Here is a 25,807-nt window from a genome sequence, read left to right on the forward strand (position 1 = left end):
GATCGGGGTAGTTTGATCCAGTTCTTCCGGGATCCCCCTCACCCTGATATTTTGTCTGCGTCCCCTATTATCTAGGTCTTCGAGGTGTAGGGCCATCTGGCGTAGTTGTGCCTCATGTACCTTCAGGGTATTTGTAGTGGCGTTTTGTGTGGCAGTCAGATGGTCACTATCCGCTTCCAGCTGGGATACCTTTTGGTGCAGGCCCTGTAGTTCTTCTCGGAGGGAGTGGAGCTCTGCCGTGATGGAGTTTCGGAGCTCAGAGTTCGCCTCCTTGAGGTCTGCCTTGGTTGGTAGTGCCCGGATTAAAGTCACCCAGTCCGGTGTATGCTCTGGGTGGGGGTTGGTGTCGGTGATGTCCGTGCAGGGATCTGCGGTTGGGGAATGAGGGCGCGAGGCCCACGAGGTCCCGGAATCCGTCGAGGCCTGCGAAGCCAGGTCCGCCGGGGTTTTCAGGTATTTGTGCAGTGTGGACGCCGGGGTGCCCTTGGTTGTGTCTGCGGGCTTACCAGCGTGTGATGAGCGATGTGTTTTGCCCATTTTGTATTTGTAGGGAGTGGATGGACGAGGATTTAAGATAAGCCTGCGGGGAGCTCTCAGATTAAGCTGCCATTCCTCTCGGCCTCCAAGCCACGCCCCCGCAAGTGTTTTTTTGTTTTGTTTTTTTTTAAGGGGGAGGAGGGTATGTGCATGTGTAATTTGTGTGCAAACTCTGTATTCTTTTAGTTTAATGTTAAATTATGCATTACTAAAATGGAGAAAAAAAAAAACTGCCCTGGAAAGACTCCTAAAACACCTGCAGTTTAGTTTTCTATTTAATAGTGAAGGCAGAGTCTCGAGCCTCCACTCTGCACCAGTTTAGTTCATGGACGCACGCAGTGAAGAAAGTCAAACAGATGGGTTTTACAGCAGCCGCAGGTAAAACCTAAATCGTAATTTGATTTTTCTGGAAAAGAATGGTCAAGAGGAAGGATAGAACAAAACCAAAACACGAATAATTGCAGTTGGTCCCTTTAAACATTCCACCTATGTAAGCAAGTCTCATGCACTTGTGCGAATACACATTGCTTCTTATCATATACATGCACTACAAACGAATAAGGTCATTATGTGATTACTTACGGATTGGTCAGTTGTCAGGGGTGTATATCCAGTCATTAGAAAGTGCAGACGAGGTGTGGGGATTAAGGATGCAATAAGACCAATCAGGTCGTTGTTCATGTAGCCTGGGTATCTTAACGTAGTGGTGCTAGCGGACATAATAGTGGACACCTGACAAAGAAAACTGCATTGTTAAAACACAAAGACCGTAAATAATGGTTCAAAAATGCTATGCAAGAGGACTTCTAACATCCCTGTAATCCCCATAGGAAAGCATTAAATAATGCTTTCCTAAGGGGAAATCCTAATGTGAGTGCAGCCATTGCCGCACATGCGCATTAGGTCTCTCACACCGATGGGAGAGAAGGCAGGCCTGAGCCAGCACCGAGGGACATCAACACTGGACCCAGGTAAGTGACAGAAGGGGTGTTTAAACCATTCTGCACCGTGCGGAGGGCCTTGACAGAGGGGGAAGCTGAAGTGCCAGAGCAACTACAGAGTGAATAGAGCAAGAACTGAAATATTCTGTCAATGATAGTGAGCTTCGCATTTGAAAATCTTACAGGGTAATTTAACCAACCTGAAAAAAATCTACAACAATTGGTGGGTACGTTTGTTGTCCAGTTTAAAATTAGTGCTATGCAAAGTATACAAAGTATAGGATATAATATTTACAAAGCACTGATTGATTTAAAAAAAAAAAATAACACACACACACACACACACGTTCGGGTGGGGGCTCTAATTAAAAGTGCAAATGAAGGGTTGTACATGCCATTGTCTACCCTTCAAATTGTAATTAAGTCCCACCAAACGCCCATGAGGAGACAAGACAACCTCCTTATCTCTCCTCATCCAAATAATCAGATGCCTTCTTTCCTTTAAATCTTTTTTTATTCGGCTCAAAAAAGGCACACAAAAAAAAAATCCTGAAGCAACTAATGAAATAAAAAAAAAAAAAAAAAGGCACAAATTACAAAAAAGGATAATAAAATAAAAAAAAAATGATGGATGAGAGAAAAAAGAAAAAAAAAAAAAAATAGGAACTCAAAAGATTTATGTGAGCCCATCAAGGGCTCTGCACAGAATGAGTATATAAAGACTTTCCCATGCTTCGAATGCACAGTCAGCGCTCAGATTGGAAGGTTTGTAAACCAACGTGCTCCGACAGGCAAGTTTCACTTCTTTTGAGACTTGCCATGAGCCTCACTCGCCCATTATTTCACAGGCCCCCTTCCTTCCCATGGCTGCCTAGTCTCTAATTATTTTATGTTTAATTAGTGTGCCCCCACCTGCCACATGGCAGAGGTAGAATAAGGAAGGTCTACAAACTCCCTTGCAGAAATATGGGGGGGTCATATTGACAACCATTGGCTCCCCCCCCCTCCTGCCGCCCCACCACATTTGAATGTGCCAGTGGTGAGCAAAAGTGCGACTATTTAAGGTGGAATCTCACAATTTGTTTTATATTCACCACAGCTTGATGTAGTAGTTATGGTGCCAATAGTGCTCGGACACCGTTCCATGGTAAGTAGTCAAAGTGTTTAAGTACAGTTTGACAACTTACCTGGGCCCAGCCAGGTGCCTGCATTTAGTCATGGCTTGCAGGAGCATCCAGATTGCTGTGTAGAGCAAAGCTGAGCCATGCAGCTGAGCCCTCTCAGCCAATGAGCGTGGTCTTGCATCAGACTACTTACTATGGGACAGCGCCACAACATTCCTGGCACCAAAAACACTACAGCAGACTGTAGTGCTTATGCTGCTTGGAGTATTCCTTTAATGGGAGACTTGTTTTCTGAGAAACTGTGAAAAGAGCAGAGCCCTTGTTTACCGAGAAACAATTAATGTAGCAAACTGGATTACTGGTATTTGTACATGAAGTACTGCATATCGAATGTTATTTGTCAACATTTATACAATTACAAGCTTACCAACTGGTTAATCTGAGAGAAGGATGGATTTTGTATGTGAAGTCTGTCAGTAGCAATTCTATTCAGAGCCGTGTTATCTAAAACAACCTTGAAAAGACAGAAATAAAAATGAAATGGCAGATATTAGAAATCAGTACATTAAATGCCAAAAACACAAAAGCTCGGCCACAAAGTGTTCCCTTACCACACAATCTGCATTCTGTGTCAGCCGCTTAAGCGTTAGAAGTGAATTGTAAGGCTGCACCACCACATCACTCATTTCATCTTGATTTGGGAACACCGAGTACGTCTGCACCAGTTTCTTTGGGTATCTGGTTTATACATAAAGAAGTTGCTATGTTAAAGAGCAAATGTAGTGGTGTACAATATTGGTATACAAGATTTTTGGATATCATAACCCAAAGAAAATCATAACTCAGCAACTTCCAAAATGAAATCCTTGGTAAATTACTATGCAAATAATTTTAAGACAGCGTCACAGTGAACCATTCGCTAGACAGAAGGGGTTTATTCACTAAACAGTGAATTGAGCTGACATTCTTCAGTTCAGTCTTCAATTCATTGTTTAGGAAATAAACCCCAGAGAGTTGTAGCAATTAGTCTAAATTTAACAGAGAGCAAGTTAAGAAATAGATCTCACATTCTGCAGATGTGGAATTTTTCCATTCCCACCCACCATATGTGCTATTTTGTTCTTTATTTTGCACGCCGGGTGTCATGTCACCACATCTTAAACCTACATCAGAGATTTGCCAGAGATTTATTTACGTTTAACGAAAGCCTTTAATATTGTTCATCACCAAAGATTACAAAACAAATAAATAAAACGGGATTAAAAGAAAATCTTCAGATTGAAAACTGGATTAACCCCTTAAGGACACATGACATGTGTGACATGTCATGATTCCCTTTTATTCCAGAAGTTTGGTCCTTAAGGGGTTAAAGAATGCGGTGCCTTGTTAACAATGAAAAAAAAAGTCAAATTAGTGAAAAAATGTTAAGCTTAGTAAAAAATACCAAATTGTTGTAACCCACGAAGAGGAAAAATAAAAATGCCAAAAATAAATGTATAACCAGCCATTCTTCTCTTTATATAATATCCATATTAATATTCAAACATACAAATAACAGCAGATCAGCAGCAAAAGAAACATCAAAGTGCTTACTGTGCATAGGTGGGTGGGGAGACATACCATTTGCCAAGTGAAACTGTTTCACATTATGTAACTGAAGAAAGTGCAGAGTACTACAAAATTAGGATGTGATATGGAATAACATTTGAACAGAGGCTAAAAAGACTGAAAATGTTAACAATGAGAGAAAATAAAAATAAAAAAAGTCTAAAGGGATATAACTTTATTTAGACACTTGCCATTTATTCTTTCCAAAATGTAGGATCCCAACCTAGAACCTGACAATGTACTTGTGGGCCTTCTCTTCAGGTGGAAGCTCCTGCAACGATCTCAACTAAGAATGGTTTGATAACTTACCCATGGTTCTCCAGGTGCCTACCACCCCTCCTGTTCAGACAGATGCCCCCTGCACTGAGCTACGCCCTGCAGTGCAGGACTGCGCTCACTGGCTGAGAGTACTCAGCAGTTGTCAATAAGCACATGTAACTAAAAATATGCAGCAGCTACTACAAAATCAATATGGAGTAACATGTGAAGATGGGCTATAATGGCTGAAAATTTTTCACAGTGAAAAAGTGTGTATAACATTACATATACCTGTCATTTAATCTTTCCAAAAGGTAGGATCCTAATCCAGAACCTGTTCCTCCAGCTATCGAATGGCATAGAACAAATCCCTGTTAAAAATAGAAGCACTCAAGTTGAGGATTAAAATGGAATTATATCATATTTATGAATGGTCAATCAATATACCACACTTTGGCAGAGTGTCTCATTGTAAAGTAACTGTTGAAAAATAGAAATACCAACCCTGCATCTACATCAGCTGCCTCTCTTAGAATCACATCGAAAGTTATTCACTAAAGTGTCAGTCTTTGGGTATTCAAAGGGAATTTTTAATTTTAGGCCAAAATAACTCATCGTAATAGCTGGATGGAGAATTATTCCAGTTTGGCCTGATGTTAGCAATTCACTTTATTAATTAACCCTTACTGGTTTAAGAAGGGCTTTCAACCAGTCAAAAAAAGCCCACTCGTCTGATACCTCACAAACACCACAAGTCACAGACCTCCACTCACTGTAGTATGATAGGGTATTTTCTGAATTTAAAAATGGTCAATTTGCAGTGTATTTTTCTTTGTTCTTTATCTTCTGAATAATTGCTCTGACTGCATGGATTCCACATACTGAACTTAGATTTAAAATGGACATCCTAAAGGCTAAAATGATATCACCTTATTAAAGTGATTTTGCATGTGAAAAACGTCCCGAATCTGAGAAACTACACCACTTACATTTTGCAATTTTTACACCTACTATTGACTGTCAGATATGTCAGTCCCACCAGGAACTTTGTACTAAACTAGATCCCAAAAAATTCATTTGACTCCACTGTGTTTGTTCAATGATTCTCTGTTAGAAGTGTTGGACGCAGAGCACCTCTATGAGAAACATTAGACTGGTGGATTTTAGCGATTGCCTTGCATTTTTGTTTAAATTAAAAGTGCTCTTTAAATGCAAACCCTACCTGCCTGAAAGACTCAAAGGCTAAAAGGGTTCATTACCTCAAGACTGTCGCTTCCATCTGCCTCGCGGTCAATAATATCAAAGATATCTTCATGGATTTTTTCACCCTACATGATGAAGATAGTGACATGTCAGTGACACATTTCCAAATCACAAAAGTTGCAGAATATGAATTAAGGGTAACAAACTAATAATAATAAAAATGCATAAAAAATTTAATACATAAAAATGTATAAACAAAAGCACAACCAAAACACGAACCATAGTTCCCAAAATGGGTTCTGTAATTCTGCATGGACCACCAAAGTTGGGAACACCACCTGATGGATACTTTTACCAATAAACACAAATGTTTTATAGCGTTCTGAATCTGAACCTTGCCTCTCCTATTCTACAGTACAATACAATTTTGTTGGCTACTGTACCTGCATGCAATTTTGCAGATCCCTTTCAGCACCTCCCTCTATAGCCAGCAGTTTCCAGTAACATTTGAACAAGCCATTGGGAAGCACAGGAATAGTGTCTTTAAATTGTAGGTCAACTAATAGATTTAATAAGTAGAAAATGGTTAATTAAACTACATTTCCAGACATCCCTGGTCTGTGCAGAACTGAGGCTGTACACAGTTTTGAGTTTAAATTCATGTTGCCCCAAAGAAATCCACTTGGTGTCTGCATTTGTTCGGATCATCACTGTCAAAGGTTCCAAAGCAAAGATGAATATCGCTGCCTTGTTCTATATGTGATAGGGATTGGGTTACATAAAAATCCTGTGTTAGAGACTTTGGCACTTGGGTTGCTATATAGTGCTTTATATGCTGATAAAGTCTGACAAAAGCTACATTTAAGGACTGCTTGGAGGAGAGACCAGTGGAGACTGACGAAAGCCTTTTCAGTGTCAAGTGCTAATAGCATGCTGCTTTCTTTTTGTCCATGCATGCTGTTTAGTAAAAATCCATCCTTCTTTATATCGTCTGTGCTTGGTCTACTTCTGATGAAGCCTACTTGGTCAGTATGTATAATGTTAGGGAGGATGGAAACAAATCTATTTGCGATTAATTTAGCAAAAAGTCTCAGCTTAATAAGGACATTGGTGTAAAGTTTGGGCACTTTGTTGTGGATTTTCCTGGTTTGTACAGAGCTACAACAATGGTCAGAGCGTAGAGAAGCATCAGCGATTGCAGACGGAAATACTTTAAAACTATCTGAGGAGACGGTATGGAGGAGAACCTTTTATAAAGTATTAGGTTTGTGAAACCGTCTGGTGCGTTATTGGAAGGCAGAGACGCAATGCTCTTATCGATTTGTGCTGGTGTAATAAGGACTTCCACTTTCTCACACGGAGCCAGTGATAAACTAGGTAGGGTGATGCGGGACAAAAATTCATTGCAGTTGCGGATGGTTGGTGTATAGATGAATCCCCTTTTAGGTTATATAGGGTGCTATAGAATTTAGCACATTCGTTGCAGATGTCCTGTGGTTTATTGATTATTTTTGCCCTGTATCAGAGAGTAAATAGCGTATTTTTGTTTGTGAATTTTTTCTTGTAGGTTGGCTGAAAGAAGTTTATTCACTTTATTACTATGAGTAAAGTATCTAGTTTCAGTTTATGTATTATTTATCTCATTTAACTTTGTTTTCAGGAAAGCTACGTGTGGATTTCGAGTGTCTAAGGGTGCAAGAAAGTGAGCTGTGGTAGTATCACCTAAATTTTTAAGGAGTATTGGCATGTCCTTTTTAGATATTACGCTCTGCTTATAAACTGCCCTCTCATAACTGCTTTATAAGCTTGTATTGCACAGTATCATTGGTTTTTAGATCATAACATTGAATTCTTCAAGTTCTTTCTGTGTTTGGGATATGAAGGTATTTTTATTCAACAATGTGTCATTAAGTCTCCATGGGTTGCAGGCTTTAAATTTGAATTGGGAGGTTTGGTGGTGCGATTTTGCAACGGCACAGATAAGGCAGCGTTGCTGGCTGCACTTAAGGGGACTTCTCCATACACATTTAAAAAATATGGCTCTTGCATTCTATGCAGAGCTCTTAGGGGATACCCTGCAATGGAGAAGATCAATGCGGCCTTTCATCACTGCTCCAGGACCGCGGCCTCCGCTACAGATGGTGCTCACCGTTGACTCTACAAGTCCACAAGGTTAATATCTCTGCAAATTATCAAACTACGGCAAACTTAACAAGATTATGAATCTACCCTTGGGGTCTGCTATTTTTTTTTATAATTCGAATGCAACTGATCGATGGATGAGGAATGAAAGTCCTTTCGATTTATATTTATAAAATATTTTACCAGGAAAGATACACTGAGATTTCTATGTAGCCCTTGACGAGTGTTTCTTGTATATGGAGTATGTCAGCTGCCATTTTCTGTGCATTTATGTGTAATGTGTCTTTTTTTTTTTTTTTTGGCAGTGCACATAATAACATACATGCCTTCAGTGCCACGACAGCAGCAGCAAGCATAATAAAACAAAGTTAAACATAGGCATGACATTTGAGGTAACTGCACATTTTTAGACGTTTTAGAGATCAAGAGTAATACATAGATGTGTAGGACAGTGCCGAGGCATATATGATTTCTACAATCTATAGACAAGTATATAAGTGTAAAGAAATCACCACAATAAATAATATATAAGTGACAAAATATATACTTATCTCAGTATTTCAAATGAGACAGCCTCCCAGGTCATCACCCAGATCGGATGACCTTTACACAGCAAAATATAGAACAACAGGAATATTTGGGATACGGCTGAGAAATCTATAATTGAAAAATAAAAGTGTACATAGTGTAAATCTACATAAAGTAATTAGTAAGTGATCATGAAATGCACTCACGAGATGTAGATGAAAATATAGCATTTCAAAGGTGCCTCCCCCCGGTAGTAATGGGGGGCTGATGCCTTTCTCCACTTGCTCCAGACAATAGATGAGAAAAACAGGACTTCCAGGTGGTGGAAAAGATAAAACAATTTATTAAGGATGAAAAAAATCACCCAGCAATAAAAATAGAAATACAGGCTTTAAAAAGAGGTCCTACGCGTTTCGTTCACAAATTGGAACTTCCTCAGGGACCAAATGAATTAAAATTACATGTAGAAATCACAGAAATGAAAAAATACAGCCTACTCCCACCCTCCCACCAGTCCTGTTTTATAGGGCTAGCCCCTGAGTTAATTGATGATCATCTGGGCGTTCTCCTTTCTTTCCTCCCTCATTGGTGGAACAATGGGTCATCTCCAGCTGATTTCTTTCAGTATTAGTTGAATTTCCCGGGTTCTGTATCGGCCGAAAACCGGAACCAGAAGTGGACCTTCACTTCCGCGTTCCACTGAATCATGCGTTCCAGCAGTGGAATTCAAAGAGGTTAGGATATATAATGGTGTGGCCATCTAGTGGTCGCCAGAAGAACAGTCCCAGAGAATAGGATTTTTAAATAAATATGAATCTAACAAGAAAAAACATAATGATATCGGCAGCAAAAAGTGGAAAATAGATTTATGCAACATACATCGCTTATACACCATGAAAATCAGTACAAAACACAATTCATATATAATTTCATATTGGAATATATAAATTTGAGAGAATAGTACTACATCTATGTAGATAATATTTGCTAAAGTGCCCTGTTTGTGCTCAAATATATTAGATTTTGTTTAGGATTGTTTAAAGTTATAAGATATACAATTTGAACAATAATATATGTGAATTTGGAAGATAATATTGGTGATATACATATCTACCCTCAGGATACTCTTTATATATAAACGTGTATTAGTCCCAGTGAGACACCTTTAATTGGGAAATAAAAAAATAAAAAATAGTGATGATAACGGATATCTCCTTATTTAAGGAAATATATGTAGAGTTATAATGTAGGGGCTTAAATCAGATGCCCCCTAGATATCAATACAGATTTAATAAGAATAGCCCAGAGATATACTATATATAAATGAAAAACATATTGAATGCATCTACCTTAAGTGTGTCTTTCACACTAATAATATGTCCTTAACTAGATAGTTAGGACAAATTATGGATTAAGAGAGATAAACAGATATTAATCTATGAACCACAAAACCACTGTACTTTATAGGAAACAGATAAGATCTATGTCTACGTTCAATCCCATAGGCTCTAATGTTTGTAGTTGATGAATCCAAAAGGTTTCCCTTTGGGATAAGTTCTTGATCCTATCGCCCCCACGCCAATGGGGCATGACTCTCTCAATACCCATACATCTGAACTGTTTCCATGAAAAGGAAGGGCATGTACTGCAATGAGCAGAGACCGAATGGGTGGTTAACCCCTTCCTGATGTTATTCAGGTGCTCAAGAATACGAACTTTCAAGATTCTCGTAGTAAGACCCACATACTGTCTGCCACACGGACACTGCAGTAAATAAACCACAAAGTCCGTGTGGCAGCTGATATCTGATTTGATGTGGTATATCCTCCCAGTGGTGTAACTGGAAAAGGTGTCAGATCTCACAATGGACACAGTTCTGCAAGCTTTGCATACATTACATCCCCTGCAAGATCCCGTATTGGTGTTGATAAGGGAAGTTTTAATAGTGTAGCTAGGGGCCAGCATATTCTTCAAATTCTGATTCTTTTTAAAGATCACTTGGGGGTGTTGGGATAGATGTTTTCCCAGCACTGGATCTTGCAATAATATTGACCAATGATTTTGTATTCCCTTTTTAATCTTCCTATGGTCAGTGTTGTATTGAGTAAGAAAAGCAGATCTAAATCGATTATCTGTAGTGTCAGGGGTGAGTTTGTCCTCCAATAACTTATTCCTTTTAGTTTGTGTTAGATGACGAATTTCTTTTTCCAAGGCATTTCTCTTATATCCCTTTTCTAATAATTTCCTTTTAATGTGGTGTGATTGGGTATGAAAATCATGATCATGTGAACAATTGCGTCTGAGTCTTGTGAATTGACTCTTGGCTATCCCATTGAGCCACGGCTTATGGTGACAGTTATCCTGATGTACAAAACCATTGCCGTCTGTTGGCTTGAAATAGCATTTGGTGCGTATCTGACCAGCTTCACTGAACAATGTAAGATCCAGAAAATGTATTATGTCTTTACTCCAAACTGGGGTAAAGACCAGATTATATTGATTAGAATTCAAAAATTCAACAAACTCAAAAAATAAGCAAGAAGACCCCTTCCAAATAATAATCACATCGTCGATATAATGCCGCCAGAGCACCAGGTTTTCCCTCCAGCTATGCCCAGGCCTACCTTGGACGTCACATCCCTATATACAATTATTAGTCATTCATTAGGGCTAGAAGCGATTGATCACTTCATGGCCCAAGATCCCGATTTACCACAGGACCTAAAAACTTTTATTTTATTTGCTGTTAAATTTATTTTAGAGCACAATTATTTCTTTTTTAATGGTAATTTTTATTTACAGATCACGGGGAACGCCATGGGCACCAGGTTTGCCCCCAGTTATGCCAACACCTATGTTCGCAGATGGGAAGAGCTATTTGTGTGGTCTGGGCATAGCTGGAGGGAAAACCTGGTGCTCTGGCGGCGTTATATCGACGATGTGATTATTATTTGGAAGGGGTCTTCTTGCTTATTTTTTGAGTTTGTTGAATTTTTGAATTCTAATCAATATAATCTGGTCTTTACCCCAGTTTGGAGTAAAGACATAATAAATTTTCTGGATCTTACATTGTTCAGTGAAGCTGGTCAGATACGCACCAAATGCTATTTCAAGCCAACAGACGGCAATGGTTTTGTACATCAGGATAGCTGTCACCATAAGCCGTGGCTCAATGGGATAACCAAGAGTCAATTCACAAGACTCAGACGCAATTGTTCACATGATCATGATTTTCATACCCAATCACACCACATTAAAAGGAAATTATTAGAAAAGGGATATAAGAGAAATGCCTTGGAAAAAGAAATTCGTCATCTAACACAAACTAAAAGGAATAAGTTATTGGAGGACAAACTCACCCCTGACACTACAGATAATCGATTTAGATCTGCTTTTCTTACTCAATACAACACTGACCATAGGAAGATTAAAAAGGGAATACAAAATCATTGGTCAATATTATTGCAAGATCCAGTGCTGGGAAAACATCTATCCCAACACCCCCAAGTGATCTTTAAAAAGAATCCGAATTTGAAGAATATGCTGGCCCCTAGCTACGCTATTAAAACTTCCCTTATCAACACCAATACGGGATCTTGCAGGGGATGTAATGTATGCAAAGCTTGCAGAACTGTGTCCATTGTAAGATCTGACACCTTTTCCAGTTACACCACTGGGAGGATATACCACATCAAATCAGATATCAGCTGCCACACGGACTTTGTGGTTTATTTACTGCAGTGTCCGTGTGGCAGACAGTATGTGGGTCGTACTACGAGAATCTTGAAAGTTCGTATTCTTGAGCACCTGAATAACATTAGGAAGGGGTTAACCACCCATTCGGTCTCTGCTCATTGCAGTACATGCCCTTCCTTTTCATGGAAACAGTTCAGATGTATGGGTATTGAGAGAGTCATGCCCCATTGGCGTGGGGGCGATAGGATCAAGAACTTATCCCAAAGGGAAACCTTTTGGATTCATCAACTACAAACATTAGAGCCTATGGGATTGAACGTAGACATAGATCTTATCTGTTTCCTATAAAGTACAGTGGTTTTGTGGTTCATAGATTAATATCTGTTTATCTCTCTTAATCCATAATTTGTCCTAACTATCTAGTTAAGGACATATTATTAGTGTGAAAGACACACTTAAGGTAGATGCATTCAATATGTTTTTCATTTATATATAGTATATCTCTGGGCTATTCTTATTAAATCTGTATTAAATCTGTATTGATATCTAGGGGGCATCTGATTTAAGCCCCTACATTATAACTCTACATATATTTCCTTAAATAAGGAGATATCCGTTATCATCACTATTTTTTATTTTTTTATTTCCCAATTAAAGGTGTCTCACTGGGACTAATACACGTTTATATATAAAGAGTATCCTGAGGGTAGATATGTATATCACCAATATTATCTTCCAAATTCACATATATTATTGTTCAAATTGTATATCTTATAACTTTAAACAATCCTAAACAAAATCTAAAATATTTGAGCACAAACAGGGCACTTTAGCAAATATTATCTACATAGATGTAGTACTATTCTCTCAAATTTATATATTCCAATATGAAATTATATATGAATTGTGTTTTGTACTGATTTTCATGGTGTATAAGCGATGTATGTTGCATAAATCTATTTTCCACTTTTTGCTGCCGATATCATTATGTTTTTTCTTGTTAGATTCATATTTATTTAAAAATCCTATTCTCTGGGACTGTTCTTCTGGCGACCACTAGATGGCCACACCATTATATATCCTAACCTCTTTGAATTCCACTGCTGGAACGCATGATTCAGTGGAACGCGGAAGTGAAGGTCCACTTCCGGTTCTCGGCCGATACAGAACCCGGGAAATTCAACTAATACTGAAAGAAATCAGCTGGAGATGACCCATTGTTCTACCAATGAGGGAGGAAAGAAAGGAGAACGCCCAGATGATCATCAATTAACTCAGGGGCTAGCCCTATAAAACAGGACTGGTGGGAGGGTGGGAGTAGGCTGTATTTTTTCATTTCTGTGATTTCTACATGTAATTTTAATTCATTTGGTCCCTGAGGAAGTTCCAATTTGTGAACGAAACGCGTAGGACCTCTTTTTAAAGCCTGTATTTCTATTTTTATTGCTGGGTGATTTTTTTCATCCTTAATAAATTGTTTTATCTTTTCCACCACCTGGAAGTCCTGTTTTTCTCATCTATTGTCTGGAGCAAGTGGAGAAAGGCATCAGCCCCCCATTACTACCGGGGGAGGCACCTTTGAAACGCTATCTTTTCATCTACATCTCGTGAGTGCATTTCATGATCACTTACTAATTACTTTATGTAGATTTACACTATGTACACTTTTATTTTTCAATTATAGATTTCTCAGCCGTATCCCAAATATTCCTGTTGTTCTATATATGATTTCTATCAAGATCAATTTCAAGTGAGTGACTATATGCTGTCCTAAAAAGGTGTCAGCTATAGATGGCATTTCTAAGAGAGTTACAGGTTGTGTCTATATGCCTAAAACACTGTTGAAAGGTAAGGTAACCACTGGGCACAAACCATTAACAAAATTAGCTGAAACTAACTAAACATGAATGCACATATAAATTGTAGGCTGCCAGGATTGAGATGCCATGTCCAGCATTGTTCACCCCACTCCACACGCTGGCCATGAGTAAAAGTCCCCGATGTTGCCAGCAATCTTCTTTCCTCTCCCTGTCAGCAGACAGTGCAGGCTCTGTGGGGTGTGCTGCTCCAGCTCCACATAAACTTGACACCATACTTTAGTGGGAGCTATTGCCCAGTGTCCGTGGCTTTCCCCTGAGTGAATGTCACAGTCACTGGCTCTCAGGTTGTCCATATTCTGGGCTTCCCTCTAAAATGTCTTTTGCTGGTCTGTACGTGACTCCAATGTATCCACCAGCCCTGGTGTTTCTCAAGAGTTACAAGCTGCTTCTTGGATCACCTGTGCGTCAGGAGTGGTAAGGTCGCTGGTTCGACTGGCAGGTCGCTGCCAGAACTTCTGGCAGATAGCGTTGAATTTTGTCTCAAATGCTTTCTTCCAGTTCTGATCCCCTGTGTGCCCTTGGTCTTGCAGAGGTTCCAGCTTGGCGGCCATCTTGGTTGCAACACGCGGCTTTTAAGGCGCCAGGGAAGTAAGATTTTATTGTGGTCTAATGCTGACCCAGTGGAGACTGGGATGACCCCCGCCAGTCCAAAGGGGGTGAGATTGACGTGGCTGCAAGAGGTAGGCTTCGAGATGCGTTTGCGGCTTCGGGAGATCGGCCGCTTCTCCCTTCCGCCAACACTGCGGTCCCAGTAGGCCTCAAGAACGAATAGGTTGCTGCTCGGCTAGGCGTCCCTTTCCAGACGTGTTTAACTTCATAAATGGATGCTGCTTATTTGCTTGCGGTTTTGGACCTCCCGGAGCGTATTTAACCCTTAGGTTTGGTACATTTTTGTTTGGTTCGCCGGGAGCTCCAGAGTTATATGTCCGGCCATGTTGGATGTCAGGCCCCGCCCCTGTGTAACCTGCCTTTAAGGTTTTTTAGTTTTTTGTTAAAGGTTGGTGTGTTTAAGATAAATAACCCAAAAACCACAAGATGAGCATCGATGTTGCAAACATAAGCTTTGGTTTGGTTAAATCTCTTTAAAATTCACTACTTTGGGGGGCGGGGCTTGACCGCCATGAGGAGAAGTCGCAGGCACCCAGAGCTCCCACCAAACGGCGGACTTAGTGCTTCCCTGGTCATAACCCACCTAAGTTAAACGGGTCCTTCGCCCATCCACACCACGGAGCATCAGCGGGAATGAGACAGGGGCACTGCGGACACCCCGGAGGCGCTAGCCATGGCAGGTCCGACATGCGGCCTAGCGGTTGATGCGGGGCTGGGGATGCGGCCGGTCCTCCAGTCCCGAAGTCCTGCAGACGCAGAACCTCCCCCCCTTAGGACCGTTGGGGGTCATCACGGTCCACCAGGGTAATTCTGCAGGCCCGAGTGTTGGTACGAGAGCCCCATTGGACGGGCGCGGTTGGAGACGACGGCACCCTGCTCACCAAACATGGCGGCGGACAGCGTCAAAATCACCACTCACGCTGACCAGCAAACCCTCGAGGAGTACACAAGATGGCAGCCTTTTCTGTTGTCCTGCAATCATCAAGGGAAGCCGGACTGTACACATCCTGCAAGCTTGGGCAGAGTAACGCGAGGACCCACAGATGCATCGCCGACCCACAACCACTGTCACACCAAGAGGCTCACTGTCAGGTGGATAGACAAATAAGCTGCGGCAAGAACACAGCGGAGAACTCACCCAGCGCCCTAGCGATTGACAGCAGACCTGACACCCAGGCACAACAACTCAGAGGCTGAAGGGGTTATCCCTCATCTCTAGTGGGACTCCTAACTACTAAGACTGTAGTGCCTCCAGCAATCTCACTCCTGGGGACTCTGTACTATTATCACCTGGGTGATCTGTTCTACTAGGTAGTATACTAGGTCTTAGCTTGCTCACAGGTCACCTTCAAAGCCAGAGTACTTATATTGTTAATTTTAATCAGCCTGTCCAGAGTTACCAGCCATCTACTAACTTGTTAAAAGCATGACAATTTTTATTTTGTTCTCTTAACGCATACAGTGCATATTTTGACTAGGCATACTCCACGCATCTTGTTAATATGACGCAACTAATGTACGACTTAACATAAACTGACATACTCAGCATCAGCATGTGAATCATTTAAAAATGAAAAATGCTTAGTTTAACCCATCTACTTTAACTATAAAATGTGCAGTAATGTTTAAAACAGCCATGACAATCTACAATATGTATTCTTGTTTGTGCTGCCGTGGCACACCATGCATGTTTGTAATCCCCTGCACGCTATAAATAAAGAATTAAAAAAAAAAAAAAAATTCACTACTTTGATGGACTATTTTTACCTGTGAAAAACCACTGGCCCAGTTGTTCCCAGCTCCTCCTCCATGTTCAGACAGATAAATGTTTTCCGGGTTGTAGAGATTGGCATATGGAGAATTTAAAATGGAATGGATAACCCGAGGTTCCAAGTCCAAAAGTACAGCTCGCGGAATGTAATGCTCATCATCAGCCTAAAACCATATAATAAAAAGAGATAAACTATTAATCTGCATAATAGCAAAAGGGAAAAGTTAAAGGGACAAGGAAAGCACCCCACCACTGCAGCCTGTTGTAATGTTTCGAAAAACTGGTGAGTACAAGTGCTCAATATCTATAATTGGCAGCAAATCATCAACAAGGGGTAGTTAAGAGGGTCTTTTGGGCTTGTTTTCAGGATGGAGTAGGTATATGTGAAAAAAGACAAAATAGGAAATCCAATAGTATCTACAAACAATTGGTATTGATGGAGGAAAATAGCCTACTTACGTCACCCAGAGCAATGTCCTGCTCTGGTATGAAGAACTTGAGGGCAGAGGAGAATTTGTTTTTACTTGTATAGTTGTTGTTTCCAGCTTTTTATTTAATAAGCCTGCTATTTTATACATCATCACCTGTGGAATACATCCTTCATACAGCCCTCAGCATCCTTCCGGTTCCAGCACATATCTCTAGGTGGGGATTGTTCCACCTCAAGTTCTTCATACCAGAGCTGGACATTGCTCTGGGTGACGTAAGTAGGATATCTTCCTCCATCAATACCAATTGTTCGTATATACTATACAATTGGATATCCGATTTTGTCTTTTTTTCAAATACATCTACTCCATCCTGAAAACAAGCTCCAAAGACCCTCCACTTATATCCAAAGACGGGGATTATTCCGTCCAGGCCTTCATAATAGAGCTGAAACAGCTCTAAAAAGTGTGAGTGTGCACTTTTGCCCATTTGTACTCCCTTCACAAACATCTACTGTACTGCACCATAATCTGTTTCTTGCTTTGTACTTATAGATTCATTTACTAAGAATATAATCTGTATTGTATGTATATATAATCTTAAGCGCTGATCACCTCCTGTCTGTTATGTTTACTGTTGTAATGTTTATAATACTAGTAGGCTACAAGCACTGTATACCAGTTCTGTGCTAACCGGTTTTTGAGCAGTTGAACACAGAGCTAGGGGACACTGTTTGTAGCATTATAACTACAAAAGGCTGTAGTGGTTATGGTGCTTATATTGCACCATCAACTCCCAGAAGGCAGTCTGTTTAAACTAGCATGTGCATTGGACAAGGAAAGTCAAAAGTCATGCACCCTCCAAATGCCTGTATGTTATTTAATGTTAAATTAACGTCATCATTATTTGACAGTTAAGAGTCTTATGAGCACTTCTTTTTTGACATTTCACTCACACTACATCTATTACATATTGTGGTTGCACTAAACAGAAAAAGTGAATTACAAAATGTAGGCAACAATACTTGATCTCGAATAAAAAATTCCAACTCGGCTATAGTCAAAACCTGGCTGCTTTAACATAAATCATGCACTTAAAGTATTTGTCTCAATACAATTCACCACCTAGTGCAAAACCATATATCTAAATTCACACGACGTCAGGAAAGAAGTAGGCAATTATTTTTGACTTATGAGTTTTCCTGCTTCCATAAAAGCATTAAAAAAATCATCCAAATGATTGGAATAACACAAGGCAACTGTTTTGAGGCCATTTTTCCATGAAATACGCAAACAAGTAAAAGCTAAAATTATATTAAGATCTATACAGAGACACATGTGAGTAACTTGCCAAGAGCTAATGGCTGCAGAGCAGACGCGTTTAAGCTCCACGCGAACCCATCTCAGCGTTGGCCTTTGGACACCAACTCAAGCTCTCACTGCCAGCACCCCGACAAATTAAGGCCTGTAGACATAGCAGCCCGCACCTAGGTCCTTAACTGCAATACCAGAGGGGTGAGAGTGCACCCTGGGTCCAGGGCTGGTATAACCATGAGCATGCTGAATGCCATTTTGACAACTCAGAGGGGAGAGAAACCCTTAACCAGCTTACCACACGCTTCCGAGTAGCAGGTCCACCGTGAATTAAGTACTTCGTTAAAAGTAGGCCAAGCCCTCACTCCATTACAGACACAAGGCCTAACTCAATCACGAAGAGGTTTCCCCCTCTCAAGTGAATCTGCTCATTACCAGCTAGCCCTGACTAATTACATCTTTGGCACAACATCGAAGGAAGCCACTGTGGTTAGTCCAATATATCACACTGGAACATGGCTGTGCCTACATACCAGATCACCTACTCAACATAGCTCTGTTGTGATAAGTCTAGCCGGTTAGACTGTACATACTTTGTCCTTTTTATACTTTACGTTCTATTTTGTGACGAATATCACAATAACATGCTATTATACTACCCATATTCCTCTTATGAGGATTCCTAAACAACAAGAGATACCAATACAAATTCCATGGAAGATCACAAAATACCCTACTATAGGCGCAATGATATAAAAGCTATTGGCTCAACGTTGGATGCTTGAGACTTTGAAGGAATTGCCTATACCCACACTTCGCTACTCACCCAATAAGGGAGAAATGTGTAGAACCCTGAAGGAATAAAACAAAAACACAATCAAATCTACTTAATTATATTTTATAAAAGTTCTTCTTACCTGATAAAAAAACACATCTTTACGATCTGTTCCTTCGGTTGCAAACTCCTCAACAATCCCTTCTGGACTGATTCCATGCTCGGCACAGAGTTGCTTCCAGAATTCAAACCCAACTGTATGGAAACAGTGGACCATGAGGTTAAAGGATATTAGAAAACAAAGGTAGTTGTGAATAGTAGCTTAAAGCGGCTCTGCCACTATCTGAGGTCTCTGAATAATTTGTGCATGCGCATGAGTACAACACTGAGGTGTTTCTCAAAGGCAGAGCTTTTTGTCAGTAGTGACAACTAAGGGTAAGGCCGTCACTATTAAAAAAAAGGTTGCTGTGCCTTTTTATCAAGCATGGGAAAAATATCAAGTATTTTTTTTTTATACAACGGTTTCTGTACTCTTACTGACATGTTATAAATATATATTTACAACATTAGTGTGTCCCTGGTACCATCTAGATCTCAGTCAAACAAATGGTTTTCCACAGAGAAGCGGTGACTGTTCTACTCTGCATTAATGGCACCAATATGATTCTCCTCAAAGAGCAGTATTACAATACAAGGTGAGACTTCCTTGTGAATGTGAAGATTGTCTGATTGAGAGCCACTCGAGGTACACAAACTGACAAATGTAATTATTAGCCTCCGGTGACTGCATCTACGCACCAAGACCATTATAATAATCTGTAGTTGTTTTGGTGTTAATGGGATTATTTAATAAAGAGAGATTTGTCAGGAATTATATATGTATTTTACATTTACAGCCAAAGTAGCCAAACCGGAAGAATTCTCCATCAACTATGCTTCCAAGTTCCAATTAGACTACTTTAGCCTTAAATTTATTTTGAATTCCCGACAATTCTCACTATAGCAAAAAACTCTGTCAGAGGATACAAATGTGTTTCCTAACGCTATAATGTATTTCACTTGCGTTTTATTTTCATCCCACGTCATACTTCAATTCTTTCTCTCTGCGGCTGGCCCCGCCACTTTGGCTGAGAAAAGTTTGAAGACCTAAGCCAAACTAAATCTTTCCTATAGAAAAGCATTGGGATACTAATACGCATGCACGGCAAAATGCAGTGCCTCACCAGATAGTCTCTATCTAACATCTGATTGAAATAGCTGAGTTTCCCTCTGCTAATTCTGTGGAAGCACCTCTAGTGGTTGACAGCATGACAAACAAGAGGGACATGGCACCCATAACACTTCACTTAGATTAAATGGTCTGTGTCCCTATAGTGTAGCTTTAATATCTATTCCCTTATGATATTTGGTGAAAGTAAATAAAACAGGTGAGGATCAATCAACATGTGCAAATGAACTACCCATGAATTGCACTGGGATCAACATGGAGCCCGTCCAAACATTATCCATGTTGGCTGCATATTGAAAGCTTAACTATTCAATCCTCCACCTGTTGTCAAAACAGCACAGACAAATATAACTCCATCCGGGACTATAAACTGCCAATGATGAACAATACGTTTGTGAAGAAAGGATGTACTCAGCTTAAATTATAAATAAGGAGTCTAAATTGCAGATATCATAGAGACACCCATTGTACCAGAACAGGTGTAGACTGTCTGAATAAAGGAACACACGCTTAACAGGAATATCAAAAGGAAATTTAGGCTAACAGATCCCAACTGTATAGATGAGCAGCTGTTTTGAGAGAATATTTTTCATCAACTCTTGTTCTGGCATTGGCAACATAACTAACTGCATATGGAAATACTGCTATGTCTACCTGCCTCTGCTTGCTTTGTGTTCAAAACAAAACAGAAAGTAGGGGTAAGACAAACATAGAACTTTGGCAGTACAATTGTATGAATGGGTTGATCTTGTTGCTATGCACTAAGAGCAAGGCAATCAAATTAAGCCTGTTTTGCTTGCATTGTTTTGCCAAGGAGAAATTATTATTTCCTTGTTAGTAGGCTTGCCTTAGATATGCAGTTGATGTACTACAGTAAATTTAAAGTGTTTTAATCTGCCCATTATTTCAATGGGAAGATCATGTTTCCAAATCCTGTACTGCATGATTGGTTACATCATCTGTGCATTATTCTCCATAACACACTGTTTGACTGACAGCAGAGCAGTATAATGGTGAGATTACTTGGAGAAAGGTTACTGTCAGCGGGTACCTCCATTGTAATGCAGCCATCTCACTAATATTGCCAGACAGTGACTGAAGTAATGGTGGCACCTCCTATCAGAGGATGGTACGGTACAGTCATATGTGTGTGTGTGTGTGTGTGTGTGTGTGTGTGTGTGTGTGTGTGTGTGTGTGTGTATGTATGTATGTATGTATGTATGTATGTATGTATGTATATATATATATATATATATATATATATATATATATATAGTCATGCTATCAGTGAATTACTATTGCATTTAATTTTATTTTTCACACCTCACTATATTTGTTAAAGGGACACTCCAGGCACCCAGACCACTTCTGCCCATTGGAGTGGTCTTAGTGCCAACTCCCACTACTTTTAACCCTGCAACTGTAATTATTGCAGTTTTTTTTTATAAACTGCAATAATTACATTGCAGGGTTAACTCCTCCTCTAGTGGCTGTCTACAACGCTGTGTGAGGACCTCCAGAGTCGCTCAATTCCCCATAGGAAAGCACTGAAAATCTTTTTCAATGCTTTCCTATGGGGAGACCTAATGCGCGTGCGCGGCATTGCCGCGCATGCACATTATGTTTCCTCAGCCGGCGGGTGGGATCAGTCTCGCATCCTGCTTTGCTCTTAAGTAACATCTGACTTTTCCTGTTGGAGAAGACAGGATGCTGTCCATGCTCCCACGTCGGTTGTCAAATGGTGCTAAAATGTTTTTACGTTTTACCATGGGACTGCGCCAGGGCACTCCTGGTACCATAACCACTACAAAAAAAGAGCAATGTTTAATGTGTTCAGAACTTGATGGACATATACACAAACATATTAAGATACAATGTAAACACATAGTATACAGACATACATCATATATATAATTTTGTTACAGTACACACAATACATAAATCATACATTCTGCAAGACAGGAAATCTACATCACATGATTGACACGAGCACCCCTTTATAAGTATACAAAGCACACGAGTGATACATACACTAAATAGTGCATGTATGGCTCACTGTGTAATATAAATGGAAGATGCAGAATGAGATTAAACACATATAATCCCGGCATACTGACTCTGATTGCCGCACTGGCCGAGCTGCAGGGTGATGATCTCCCGAGGCATGGCTGTCTCTGCCGGGTTACCTCTCCCGCCTCACCGGCCGCGCTCTGTCACCAAAACAGCGAACGACGTCACTGTACGGAAACCTGGGCCGCCATGTTCGGCCCGCGGCACGTGACTACCATTGGAACCCCTTAGGCATGCGAGTGACGTCATCGTACGGAATTCACAGCCAGTCCCCACTTCTCCGCCTACTTCGCAACCGCCGGTGTGAGTGGGAGGGGCTTCTGCCTTTCTGACGTCACATGAAAGAAGCCCATCTGTGATAAATTGAATAGTATTTTATCGGTTTCCACAGGAGGAGACTTTCCATTCGGTTATCCGTACATTACAACTCCGCCTGTGGTGGTTTGTTTACGTTAGTGAAAGTGCTCATTGTGAGCGGAGCAGGCTGTTAGAACTTCGCTGATTGGTTCCCTCACGGCGGACGTGATTCGGAGCGGCGTTTCTGATTGGCTCCCGTGTGGAAAGCCCCTGCAGTGAGAGGATTGGGAGAAAGAAACACAAACAGACTGCCTGGTCTCCTGTGCAGGGGGTCGCCATGATGCTGGCTGACAGCTGAGCGCATGCGCACTCTGTACCCGGAGAGGCTGGGAACGAGCAGCACCGTCCCTGTCTCTACCATAGACACACAAACACACACAGTGCCCACCGGGCTCAGCGGACTCCCGGCCTTAGAGCTCTGCCCCTGACGTCACTGGTCCCAGTGTTACCCCAATGGTGAGAGCCTGGTGAGTGCGGATCAGTAGCAGCCGGCGGCGGGGGGGCACCGAGGGGAACATGGCACAGAGAGCAGAGGAGGAGAACAGCTCCGGGCTGAGGAGCAGGAGGAGCGGGACCCGCTCACTGGCCGCCCGGGAGAGGGACGAGCAGGTCCGGGCCGTGCAGGACACCTTGCTGCAGAGACTGGGCAGCTACGAGCCGGTGCTGAGCTACCTGCAGGCGGTGCTGGTGTGGGAGAGGCCTCGGCACAGTGCTCTGCTCCATCTGGGCCTCAATGCTGCCTTCTGGTGAGATCTGGGGGAATATTTCTTCTGGTATTGGGGGATACTGAGAGGGGCAGCATGCGGTGTTAGAGTGCTCCTGGCATGGTGGTCTTGGAAGGGGCAGCATATAAGGTGTATAAGCATTGGATGTGTGAAAGGGCAGGTAGAGTGGTTCAGGCAGGGGCAGTAAGAGATACTTGAAAGGGGTAACATGGGATGCTTGAAAGGGGCATGTAGAGTGGTCCAAGCAGGGGAAGCATTGGATGTTTGAAAGGGGCTACAATGGGTAGACATGGTTGGTGGTCTTGGAAGGGGCAGGGGACATCAGTGTGCTGCTATCACTTCTAGTCTTTGGCACTCAAGCTGCTGTGAACGATGTTTTCCACTATGAGCATGGTGGGAAACTGAATCTATATGCACTTGTAATGCAAACATCAGCCACGTTAAGGTCTCTGACCCCAGTATTTGTGGTGATGGGCTGTCAATGCAAGAGGTGTGACCAGGCACATGATTCTGGACAACTGGTGTGACAGTCTCACACAGGCTGAGCAAATCGCATTGACATGTTACACTGAGCTGTGTCAAGTAAAGGGTTACACCTGTAATTTCTGCATTGCATAAACAGAATCCGTGAAGTGTGAGGTTGATGAAATGGAGGCAATCTTTAAGTCACCTGTTTTGCCCTAAAAATATAAATTACAGACAATCACGCTTCAGCACTAGGGTAGACAATCTTAAAGGACCACTATAGTGTCAGGAAAACACTATAGTGTCCTTAGGTATCCCCCACCCTCAGGGCCTCCTTCCCTTTAAAAAAAAAAAAACCTTCAGCCACTTAAAGGGACACTCCAGGCACCCAGACCACTTCTGCTCATTGGAGTGGTCTGGGTGCCAACTCCCACTACCCTTAACCCTGCAAGTGTAATTATTGCAGTTTTTCATAAACTGCAATAATTACCTTGCAGGGTTAACTCCACCTCTAGTGACTGTCTATTAGACAGCCACTAGAGGTCACTTCCTGGGTTCTAAGCGTCGCTGGACGTCCTCACACTGTGTGAGGACCTCCAGCGTCGCTCAAAACCCCATAGGAAAGCATTGAAATGATTTTTCAATGCTTTCCTATGGGGAGACGTAATGCGCATGCGCGGCAATTCTGCGCATTAGGTCTCCTCGGCCGGTGGGCGAGATTAGTCTCACCCACCGGCCGACGTAATCACAAGGAGGAGCGTCGCAGAGGCGGAGACAGCGGCGAGGGACATCGCCGCTGTCCCAGGTAAGTGACTGAAGGGGTTTTCACCCCTTCAGTACCTGGGGATTGGTGGGAGGGAGAGGGACCCTCCAGTGCCAGAAAAACGGATAGTTTTTCTGGCACTGGAGTTTCCCTTTAACTTTATCCAGTGCCGGGCTATCTTGGCGCTGATGACCTCTCTGTGGCGGAACCAGCCTCGCCACTGGGCATTGGAGAAGACTGACTGCCAGCCTTCTGCAATGTGACTATGGCCCCTGGGATGTATTGCCTGCTCTCCTGTACTGCTGAGGTTTGCTACCAACTAGTTGGATTTGGCTATGGAGCTTGTCTAGTGCCCTCTGTTGGTAGCAACAGCAATATGCACTACCTGAATAGCAAGACTGGTTCATTTGCATATTGCTCTTCAGGCATGTGAGATATTTTCTGTTAATTATTGTCTCCCCCACCTCTTTTAAAATATGCCATTGTTGCCTGCTATGATTTGACTGTTTGTAATTTTATTGAATTTTCACAGCAATGTTAATGTAACGACCATATGGTAGAGTCCCAAGGAAAATAAAGTTTTAGACAGTTCTTCTTCACCCTCAATCTAGAGTCACAAGGGATTGCTATGTTCTGCATACTCCCTTGAGCTTTAATCACTTAGCTCTTTTAAGAGCTTGTTCCTGATACGCTCTCCTGGAGGAGAGGTCTTCCCCACACGGTCCTGGAGGACAGAAGCTGATCCGGGGTGGACAGAAGATGTCGAGACTCCAGTTAAGCTACGGCGGTTGTGGAGTCTGTGGTTGTTGTGGTGTCCGGTGTGGTGCTTGTGGTCCTCGGTGCAGGCTACAGCCACTAGAGGCTGGATTAACCCTGCAATGTAAACATAGCAGTTTCTCTGAAACTGTTATGTTTACAGCTGCAGGGTTAAAACCTTGGGGATCTGGCACACAGAACACATCATTGAGCTGAAGTGGTCTGGGTGACTATAGTGGTATTTTCAGCACTACATTATGCTCTTACAGCGATAGTGCTGGCAAAGCATTTTGAGTGTCCAGTACATTCTCATAACGAAAAAAAGACACATTAAAAGATAGAACATCATGAAATTGTACGCTGTGTTCTCACTTTTGAAAAATATTCTAGGCTTTGCTGTCTTTACACCAATAAAACACAAAACCTAAACATTTTGTGTTTATAATTGTTTTTGTTAAAGTTTTTTTTACACTTTATAATATTTGATATTGATGTGTAAATAGTCACTAGCATTTTAGGGACATTTTACTTTATATTGTTATGCAAATAAACATACCTGGCATACAGTTTGCATCTATGCATTTCAAGTAATAAGGCATAAAGCAGTCTCAAACCATGTACATACTGTT

General features: G+C 41.4%; 2 protein-coding genes across 2 annotated transcripts in view; one reads left to right on the forward strand and one right to left on the reverse strand.

The window, feature by feature from the left end:
- TUBG1 (tubulin gamma 1) overlaps positions 1-22,317 on the reverse strand; it is a 42,162-nt gene extending 19,845 nt beyond the window's left edge. Inside the window, exons 1-8 of the mRNA XM_063458934.1 lie at positions 22,160-22,317; positions 18,957-19,069; positions 16,294-16,461; positions 5,728-5,796; positions 4,760-4,839; positions 3,214-3,340; positions 3,030-3,116; positions 1,120-1,269 (exon numbers count right to left, since the gene is read on the reverse strand). Of these exons, the coding sequence (XP_063315004.1) occupies positions 1,120-1,269; positions 3,030-3,116; positions 3,214-3,340; positions 4,760-4,839; positions 5,728-5,796; positions 16,294-16,461; positions 18,957-19,069; positions 22,160-22,208 (843 nt within the window). The 5' untranslated portion in view covers positions 22,209-22,317. The remainder of the gene's footprint in view (positions 1-1,119; positions 1,270-3,029; positions 3,117-3,213; positions 3,341-4,759; positions 4,840-5,727; positions 5,797-16,293; positions 16,462-18,956; positions 19,070-22,159) is intronic.
- Positions 22,318-22,651: 334 nt separating this feature from the next.
- The window catches only part of RETREG3 (reticulophagy regulator family member 3), a 31,165-nt gene continuing 28,009 nt past the window's right edge, over positions 22,652-25,807 (forward strand). The window contains exon 1 of the mRNA XM_063458936.1: positions 22,652-23,215. Coding sequence (XP_063315006.1) covers positions 22,986-23,215 — 230 coding nt within the window. The 5' untranslated portion in view covers positions 22,652-22,985. The remainder of the gene's footprint in view (positions 23,216-25,807) is intronic.

Source organism: Pelobates fuscus, chromosome 6, assembly GCF_036172605.1.
Source record: "Pelobates fuscus isolate aPelFus1 chromosome 6, aPelFus1.pri, whole genome shotgun sequence".
Classification (NCBI taxonomy): Eukaryota; Metazoa; Chordata; class Amphibia; order Anura; family Pelobatidae; genus Pelobates; species Pelobates fuscus.